General features: G+C 40.9%; 1 protein-coding gene across 3 annotated transcripts in view; it reads left to right on the plus strand.

Annotated features, from left to right (window-relative positions):
* The window catches only part of LOC137790486 (F-BAR and double SH3 domains protein 2-like), a 55124-nt gene that overhangs the window by 15911 nt on the left and 28669 nt on the right, over positions 1-10544 (plus strand). For all 3 annotated transcript variants that reach the window (XM_068584774.1, XM_068584773.1, XM_068584775.1), the window contains exons 4-8: positions 7170-7249; positions 7436-7580; positions 7749-7882; positions 9226-9280; positions 9534-9662. In XM_068584774.1, the coding sequence (XP_068440875.1) occupies positions 7170-7249; positions 7436-7580; positions 7749-7882; positions 9226-9280; positions 9534-9662 (543 nt within the window). The remainder of the gene's footprint in view (positions 1-7169; positions 7250-7435; positions 7581-7748; positions 7883-9225; positions 9281-9533; positions 9663-10544) is intronic.

Consider the following 10544-nt stretch of genomic DNA (forward strand, 5'->3'; position numbering starts at 1 on the left):
CACACACACACACACGCGCACATGCACATGCACATGCACACGCACACAGACACTTGGAGACACACTCTCAGCTAGAAAATCCTCCTGTAGCTTAATGAGAAACATTTGAATACATTACCGATCCAGCTCTAAAGTGCATATTAACATATTCACTCCATGCAACTATCCACACATTGCTCTTATTTTGTAGCCATAATATCCTGAATGTACATTTACACGTGAGGACAAGATGAAGAGAATGAAAAAGCTGTCTAAAGAGGGGAGAAAACTGTGCCTTCATTTGCATGTAGTTTGAATGATTAAGTGTGAATTTCCTGTGGTCAACCCCTCTGGTTTCAGACTCTCATTATCTCCCTCACTTGCGTTTTGTCTGTCTCTCACGATGCTCCCTCAGCACTGTCTTATTCACCTTAGAAATAGAGGTTGCCTAGCAACCCCCCCTCTACTCACTAGGACAATGTAATTGTAGTGTATGCTTGAATGTATGTGTGTTAATGTGTGGGAACTTCTCAGTACATTGTTTTTTTAAATGTTGGGATCTGGCAGGAGTGAGTTTGGTTATTTTTCAGGGATACAAATGTAATTATGGATATTAGTCAGATTAATACTATCAATAGAATTATGGATAAAGTCTCACAACTGGTGTTCACTCAAGATATCAATAGTTAAGGTACTATTCCATCTTTAGAGTGAACAGTGACTATATACTATAACAACCAGCTATTACTACAATATGCACAACATATTCACAGAAAAGAGAAAAGAAGGAAGTGAGAGAGAAAGAGGAGAGGCGGACGTGGTCACGTAATTGATTACCAATGTGAGGCTCAACAACTAAAAATGGTCAACTAAAAGGGGGAATGCGACACACAATGTAGACCATGCTTAACACACCACATGTGCATGAAACAAGTGTAATGGCGAGCGTTTGCGTGTACACCTGTGTACATGTGTGTTGGTTTGAAAAGAAAGGAAAACACGCAAAGTAGATCCTCACCACAGCACTTAAGTACAGTAACAGCAACTTCATCACACAGAAACCCAACCGATGCCACAGCGAAGGTAATTTAACTGACTTGTGGCGGATTAAAACACAACAAAGCTTAGCAGTGTGGAACCACACTATTACAGCAGCAACAAGCACCGATCTTACTTCTGTAGGTTAAAGTGCGGGAGCATTGGGCAAGTTATTCGTGTCTCCTTCAGGATGAAAGTGTGTGAACCCCAAAACAGTCTAATGCTAATGTTTTTTTCCTCGAGGTACCAATATTGTTTTTACCTCCTTGTAGCAACGTGAGTGAGGGTGAAGGTGGGCACATTTTTTACAGTTATGGGACATGATGGCCACGGGGAATCCCTGAGGTTCCCGTGGGGCTTGTCCAGTAAGTGTTGTGGTTTACCAAATCTCACTCTTAGATGGGATTTGGCGTGGTTTAAACGAGATTAGGCTTTTATATTTCACATGTAGGCATCTCTCTTTGTTTCCCCCACATGGTAAAGTCCCAACATGAACTTGGACTTGGAAATTGATAAGCTAACTCACCATTTGCTCCCCTTACTGTTTTCTAAATAGCATTTTATTATGGCACATCTGCCCTTGCCTCTTGTCTCTCTTTCCACGACACACTCAGGTTGTCGACCGCTGGGGGATTCTCCACTCACTCATTGGCCACCTCCTGGTGATACACGCAGATAACCAGCCAATCAGCACAGTCCAATAGAGAGATGGACAGAGAGGGTGGTAGGAAGACGGAGGAAAGGCTTAAGCTGAAAGAGACAAAGAGGCAGAGAAAGAAATAGACATGCACATTTAAAAAAATAGAGGAACAGACCAAAGGGGTGGGGTGGAAAGAAAAACAGAGAGAGAAAGAAAGTGAAGATGTTGTTATTTAACCTTTGTCCTCTGTCCACTGTGTCAGATCAGACATCCCCTGTGTGAAGGAGTCAGCACATTACCAGCCGCCAATCCAATAGTTTGATTGGTGGCCATCTTTTCATGTGTGTTAGCATGTGAGTGTGAGCTATTTGTCCTGTATTCCCTTTCCACAATCAGCATTGCTGGAATAGTTTTCTGCTGGGGTCACACTTCACTGCACTGCCCAAAAAGGCCAGCCGACTGTGGCTGTCGCTGTGTGTGTGTGTGTGTGTGTGTGTGTGTGTGTCTCTCTGTGCACCAGTAGTGCTCTGTCATGTAAATCAGACGTAAAATTATGGGTGGTTTTCATGTAACTCCTCAAAAATAAAATGTGGATTTTCAGGTTCAGTTCATACATCAGATCTAAAATAGTCTACCACAGTAGAAACTCTACAAATGTAAACCACACTCAAAACAGAGTGCTTTGAAAATCTAATTACATTTCCTCCTCTCGATCTTGTCTTTTTTTTATCCATCTTCTGCTCTCTCTGTATTCTTCTCCTCCTTTCTTCCTGCCATTCATTGGCACATACCTTACATAACAAATAGCTTGTGCACAGATCCATTAAAGCCCACTTATCAATCAATCAATTATGTATTTTTCTCAAATGTATCCAATATTTGATCTACATTCATTTTGTTAAGGTTAACAGAAGGGAAAGAAGTCTGAAAACGACGTTGAGGAAAGATACATCACACACAAATGACCTTTTTACAACACATCATTGCTGTCTGTTTCAATCTTCTGTTGAACAAAAGCAGCTGTCGTAGTTCTGTAGTCTTTCTCTTGGTCTCCCTCCTCTTCCATTCACCCTCATCTTACTTTAACTTAGCTTACTTTGCAGATGTGAATGTCAAAGACGTACACCCACACACACACACACACACACAACACACAACACACGCACACACACACGCACACACACACATACTAACGAGGCAGAGAAGTGCAGACGGGAAGAGACGGGAGAGAAAATCAAGTATATTGATTCAGGAGGAAGTAAGAGGGTTGAAAAGGCAGACACATAACGGTAGGAAGAAATCAGAAAGAGAGACAGCTGATAGAAAGTGAGTGAGCCAGAGACGGCAGAAAATAAGTGAGTGGAAGAGCGAGCGTAAACAGGAGTATCAAGGTGACTGTCTGCAGAGTTATTTGGCAGAATGTGCATTGAAGAGAATGATGACTAATGAAAGGGGAGAGCAGCGTTATGAAGGGATGAATGAAGCAGACAAATTAGCTGGCAGACTCTAATGAATTATTATTTTAACAACATCCTGTAACAACTGTAATTCTTTCTCTCTGAATTTCCTTGTGTCCTCTTTGCAATATAGTAATATAGTACCTCTCAATTAAGTTTGCACTAAAGTAATCATTAGTAACGGTTGTATGGGATGTCTGCAGTAAAATGAAAGAACGAGTAAACAGTAAACATGTCATCGTACAAGACAAACAGTTGCCTTGTGCAAATGAGTAACAATTATGCCACCTTATTTAACCTGTAATTGTAGTGTCTCCTATTGACTTATCAGTCATTCAGATTTAATGCCAGAATGCAGCTGTAAACACACAAAAGAACTAACTGAAACCGCTTTGCAACGATGAAAATACTTGCGTACGAAATGGGCATGCTTAAAAATACACAATATTCAACAATAATCAGCCTCTTTTCCTCTTCCTTTTACTTTTTCTTTGTCAGTCAACCCAGGATATCCTGCTGTTTGGTTACCCTGTTTGCCACTCTGATCACAAAAACAGGATGTATGTGTGCAAGTGTGTCTGTTTCACTGTTTGTGTGTGTGTAATAAAAGGAGCAGTTCCACCTCACCCAGACCACACAGGAAGGGCCAAGGAGAGAGAGAGAGAGAGAGAGAGTTGCCATAGTAACATGCAGTACAGGTGATGACAGCATAGAAAGGAGGATGGGGGGATGCGATGAGAAGGGGCCTATGGAGAGAGGATACAGTGAGAAATATAGAAAGGTAGAGGAGAGGAAAACGGAGAAAGGCAGTCTCAACTGAAATCCTCACAAATCTTCCACCAACACCTCAGCTGTCACTAATCAGTCACTCAATGTGCTTCTCGCCATTCAGTCGTTGCCAAGTTTAGCTGCCTTTGCTATCGTTCATATAAGACGTATGACACTATCGAGTCATCTGAGAAGGCCTTAAATTATGCGCTGACAAATATTGTGGCTGTAATTGTTCCTTCTTGATTTCTTTCTTTAGACTATTCCAGTGTGGTTAAAAATACAAAAAGAAACTCCTCAAAGTTAGCTGACAATAACATGAGGCTTCAAAAGAAGAATTAATTTCGTACACAAACAATAAGGTATTGCACATAAATTGTTTTCTAGTGAGGCAAAGCAAGTTTATTTGTATAGCAGATTTCAACAACAAGGCGATTCAAAGCATCAAAACATAATTCAGAAGAAAACAAGATTTAAAAACAATTAAGAACATTCAAAAAACACTCAAAATGCAAAAAATAGAATAAAGGTTGCAGTGCAGTTTAAGAAATAATATGCAGTAGTGAGATGCAGACATTGATTAAAATCATGAATCTGGTTAAATTAAAGGCAACAGCAAACCACTTTTAAGGACCTTGTTCCAGATATGTGGAGCAGAAAAGTTGAGCGCTGCTTGGAGTAGGCTCCATCAAGAGCATGCATTGTTTTTATTAGTTCATTTATTCACCTGCCTCCAGTAGCTCTGTTTGCCCACAGTGTCTCTAGTAACCTCAGTCAGTCATTGCTATAACTTTCACAGTCAACTGGCTGAAGGACATGCACATAGTGTCCACAAGGGGCCACTAATGAGGGCTCACCCCAGATGTTCAACTGGACCACGTTCAAGATGCAGTATCTGGTGTCATTGTATTGTTGATAAATTGATGGGGAGCAGTGTGGTGCGGTGGTCAAGCTGTCAAATCAGTCGTCCTGTCAGCTAGCCAGCTCACAGTCACAGTGGGTGACTCAGCTCTCAGTCACTGTCCTCACGTAACCCCCCCACAGAAACACACACACTCTCTCTCTTTCTCTTTCTCTCTCTCTCTCCCTCTCCCTCTCCCTCTCTCTCTCTCTCTCTCTCTCTCTCTCTCTCTCTCTCTCTCTCTCTCTCTCTCTCTCTCTCTCTCTCTGTCTCTCTCTCTCTCTCTTTCTGTCTCTCTCCCTCTCATTGCAATGTTAATGTTGCGTGCTTTTCCAGCCCTCCTTCACACACTCTCTCTCTACTCCTCTTCATTTTATTTTTTTAACAAACAAGTCACAGAGCCTCTCAGCCTTTCATCAAAACCATCCACACCCACTCCACCCTTCCCTAGAGAGTGTGAGAGGTTGAGTATGCTTGAAGCAATTATAATTCTTCATGAATTGGACAGTGTGTGTGTGCGTGTGCGTGTGCGTGTGTGTGTGTGCGTGTGCGTGTGCGTGTATTTACTTAATCTGGTATTTTTCTGGTACTTAAGCCTCTGACTGTAGTTTACGTCAATGAGAATGGCATCGGCTCACCATTCCCTGAGGTAACCTCCACAGCTAATTAGAAATAGGTTTCCCTTTTCTTCATGTATGATACTGTATGTGCATCTTCATGGCCGCTCTGACACTGCATGACTCAAAGTAGTACTGACCTCTACACTTAATTTAAGCTATTACACTATATTTACTCCACTGGCTGCCAACTTACTCAGACGGTAACACTGCTTAAGTAATGGTTAAATTGTGCTTAGATTAAGCACTGACTCTTTTCTCGAGGAGTAGATGGTGGGTGTCAGGGGTCACTGGGCCACTATCTCCCCAAAGACACATGCTTGTGTGTCAGCTGGAGGGAACCGAGTTTCAGCTCCAGAGAACAAGATAAAGAACTGTTCCTTTTTTTGATGGCCTCATTCACCATCTGTGAAAGGTAAAAAGGCCAAGGAGAGATCGAGAGATCGAGAGAGAGAGAGAGAGAGAGAGAGAGAGAGAGAGAGAGAGAGAGAGAGAGAGAGAGAGAGAGAGAGCGAGAGCGAGAGAGAAGATGATTCAATGGAATATGTATAACTAAAAAGAGAGTGGACGAAGATATGTGGAAAGTAATGATGAGGCTTGTAATATTGAAAGTAGATCTGTTAGAATGATAGTACTCGCGATGGAGAGAGACATAAACAAAGAGAGTTGCTAACTGGGAGGCTGATTTGAAAACAAAATCGAGAGCCCAGATTTACATGCAGATTCATATTTATGAGGGAAGAATGAGCCTTGGAGGAATGAATTAATATGTCCCTAAGGTCTGTTTGTCCTGGTTGGATTGTCTTATTAGTTGTTTTGGTTTGTTAACAACTGTTTTATTGATGAGGATTTGGTCACACACACACGCACGCACATGCACACACACACACACACACATCCACTTCAGCATCTGTGAGTTGTCGCTACTGACACAGTGACCCAGTCCAGTAGATGTAGGTTACCCTTTCTTGCAGCCCTCTGGGTTTCTGTTCACACTCACAGGAGCTGACTGGGGAGTCATTGTTGCTGACGCGGGGCAGATCCATCTTATTGCTGTATTGTGTTCACTGAGCTAGAGACAAGATTTTGGCTATGTTCTTGAAACAGAACAATAAGGAAAAGGACAGTCGTGAGGCGGCCAAGCTAGAATGAAGTCTACAGCCGTCATATCAGAGTCGTCACACTGATACTGTGCTAGTTATGACTTGACCTGGTTATCCAAGTGATTATTCTCATCATCCAAAGCAAAATGTGAAACACACAATGTATAGTGTATAAATACACAATGTATGCTTCAGTCTTCTAAATCTCATGAAAGAGTTTCAAAAGCTTTCTTTGTGCCAAGAAAGGTTATGTTATAAGAGAGCAAAATAGCAACAATTCCTTGAAATCTCCATTTCATCATTTGCAATTTTTGTAATTTAAAATATCTTATGTTGTGGACAGCAAAAGCAAAAGTTGTCTGTTCAAAGACGCGCAGACATAATATTGTGCGAGTCAACAGTTTATCTTCTGCTTTGAGATTATATATTGATATTTAATATAAGATTGGTTACAATTACAGTATGGATAAATATAAATATACATTTGGTCAGGGGTCCTGCACCTCAAGCTACACTAAACGGGAACTTTATTCTCTTATTTATTCCATACATTCGTACATGTTACAAATACATTGTATTTTAGAAACAGTGCAAATTAGTCAGAAAATAGGAGATACTTTGCCTTTCCTTTTTCTCACTGCAGCATCTGTACTCTTGTGCTTTCAGGCTCTGCAGAAGTTAGCGAGCCAGTACCTGAAGAGAGACTGGCCTGCAATCAACCCTGATGACCAGAGAACAGACTACAGGTGCGTGTGTGTGCGCGTGCGTGTGCGTGGATAACGCATGTCGAAAGCATGTAGAAGAAGGCAGACATTTTTCCCCCCGTAAAGCACATACAATTTTGTCCAAGTCTGTGCTCTGCTGCCTTGCGCCAACATTCTGTTGTAGAACAGCAACCATTCAGTATTTTGTTGCTTTCTCTCTCCAACTAGGAATGTGTATGCAGTGTGGAGGTCCTACTTAGAAGGTACAGTGCAGGTGAGCCAGTCCCGACTCAACGTGTGTGACAACTACAAAAGTCAAGTGTCAGATCCTGCTAAGACTGTCAGACTCTACAAAGAGCAGCAACTCAAAAAGGTGAGTTGATGCATGTACAGTGAGAGTTAGTCATAGCTTCCTGAAGCATTCTTTGTTCTCTATCCGTCTCTACAACTACCTTCCATGTACTCACACTAAGTTATTGTGACTCATGTTGGTCGGCTTTTGTTCTAACAGCTTGCCTGTTTTTCTTTTTCCTCTTCACAGACCATAGATCAGTTGAGTGGAATTCAATCAGAGCTGCAGGAGTCAGTGAAGGAGTTGGCCAAAGCCAAGAAAAAATACTACGACTGTGAGCAGGTTGCCCACGCTGTACGAGAGAAGGCTGATATAGAGGCCAAGTAAGCTCACCATGGCATTACACGTGTGTGTGTGTGTGTGTGTGTGTGTGTGTGTGTGTGCGTTTGTGTGCGTGCGTGTTATTAGGGGTTGTACACATACATGAAAATTACTAGCTAGATGTTCTTCATTGTTAGAATGATTATTCTCTTCGTTAACCTCACGGAGAGAGAATATGTTTGTATGCAAGTCTTGTGTGTTTGTTTGTGCGTGTGAGAGAAACATGAGGGCTGAAAGAAGCAATCAGTTACAGAGTAGTGTTTATGAGTCGGACAAACAGAATACAGAAGAAAAGAGTCCAACACCACAGTACAGTACCAGAGTTTGACAACATAGGTGTTAATCCAAGCAATACACTAAACCTGAATGAAGTCTGTGGTTTTTCTGCAGCTTTCTAGAATTGAAAGATAGATTGGCTAAATGACAGATTAAAATATATTGTTGTTAGTTTTTCATTTGTCTTCCCCACTGAATAGTCAATGGAGTACGTTAGAATAGTCTAACGTATAGTAGAAACTTGAGTTTCTACTATACGTTAAATCATTTTGGAAGCTTTGCATCACAACTATTGCCACAATCTGATCCAGAGACGATGAGTGTTGTTTTCCTTTCAGCTCTTGGTAGCTGTAGCCACAGTGACATTTTAACTTCATTGCCTTCTCGGCTCCGGTTAGCGGCCACATCGATTGGCCAGTCAACTCTTTTCTGTTCCCTATCACTCAGTAGAAAAAGACACAGGCACAGAAACAAATGCATGGCTGCTGTGCTGCTATGCGAGTGTTTGTGTGTGTATTTCATTAGAGAAAAATGCTGAGACATTAGTCATCGTCGGGCACAAGGAACACACAAGGAGAAGTTGGTGTGAATGCAGAGACACAACACACACCTCATACTTTTAACACCACTTGGCTGCATAAAGCAGGGTTACATAAGTAGAAACAAATCACACATACTCACACATATAGAGACAGACATCATCACACACATATAATGCATTTTGCATCTGTATGTGTGAGCGTTAATGGAAAACACACTGCCTGTTTTCAAGCGTATCAGCACAGTGGGACAAAAAATCTGACCACACTTATGTTCTAAGACAGGTCTTTCTGATATCACTGTCAGTATTCATCAAATTAGCTGGATCAGGCTGAGATTTGCTGCTATCACGCTCCACCTTTTCCAGAGCCAATATATGCTATATACAATATACCTGCTGTGAATCAGAGGTTAAAATGTTCTGTTTATTCTTTCTAATTTACGTTGTTGTTAATATTTGTGTTAAATAATAAGATGTATGATTACATCCAAGATTAACTTATTTGCTTGTTCTGTTTTGTTATTTCAGGTCGAAACTGGGTCTTTTTCAGTCAAGAATTAGTTTACAGAAAGCAAGTGTAAAGGTAAGAGAGCTCACTCACTAATAGACTGACATAATACTGTCGCTCCCTCTTGAGGCATAACTTGCAAGCACACTCTTTTAAAACACAATACAAAAAGATACAAATGGTTGTTTCACTTTGCTTTTTCTTATGAGAACCTAAAAAAAAGACTCTTGTACTCCGCTTAAGGCTTAAAGCTTAAAGCTTAAAGCTTAAAGCTCTGTTCTATTGCTATAATGCAGTATTGCAGTATTGTCTGTCTCTATCATTTCAGTTGAAAGCTAAGAGAAGTGACTGTAACTCCAAGGCGACACAAGCCAGGAATGACTACCTGCTAACGCTAGCTGCTGCCAACGCTCACCATGACCGCTACTACCACATAGATCTACTGCACTGCATACAGGTATTTACACGAAGATATGTGTAAAGATGTGAGTAGTTTGAGAGAAAGAATACATGTGGACATTTTGGTAAAACTGTAAATTTCTAGGCAGCTAAAATAGTTGTTTTGAATGCTATTCTTTTTTCTACAACAAGTACCGTCTTAAGAATCTCAGGCGCTGATAATACCCAGAGGGATTTTCCAGGAACGGTAACACATATTCTGGTTCCAAAATTCAAAGGGGGGAACTACTTTGAATTAAAGCTCAATTTGGGATCAAATGTCTTCCTTTTATGAGCGCACAAAGACTTCCTCCAAGTCGTTAGAGTGGGGGAAAATGGAAAAAATCACATATGAGAAAGTGATGATTTCACAGTTTTGAGTCTTCAAAGAGAGTCAAATAGAGTTCTCTGGATTTGTGAGTTGAAAGAGGCTTATGCAAAGAAAAATCCTGCAAAATGAGCCACCCTGATGTTTGCTTTTACCAAATGATCTGTATGCATAAAATTCTATTTTCCACAATATCGAACAAACTGTATTAAGGACAGAGAAATTCTCAGAAAGCTTTGACGTAGTTTGTCATTTTTTTGTGCAAGGAATAGAAAAGGTCATCTAAATATGGATGCCAGTGAGTTCACTGCATCCTTGTACATCACTGATGGCCTCATAATAACATCTGACACCTTCCTATGACATGCGTCAGCGTGGACCTGAATGTGTGTCGTTTTCTTTCTTAATATGGTTGTAGTAAGTCATCATGTTAAAGCAAGCGCTCTAACTTAAGGTGATACGTTGTGACAAAGAAGCCAATTTGCTGTCACTCATTATTATGTCTCATTATTATGTGGTACTGTGTGACCTTTCTGGTGCATAAACAGGAATCAAGACACAGGAACCAAGTAG

This window comes from Clinocottus analis, unplaced genomic scaffold, assembly GCF_023055335.1.
Source record: "Clinocottus analis isolate CAN_PGR_092001 unplaced genomic scaffold, fCliAna1.0.p SCAF_2, whole genome shotgun sequence".
Taxonomy (NCBI): domain Eukaryota; kingdom Metazoa; phylum Chordata; class Actinopteri; order Perciformes; family Cottidae; genus Clinocottus; species Clinocottus analis.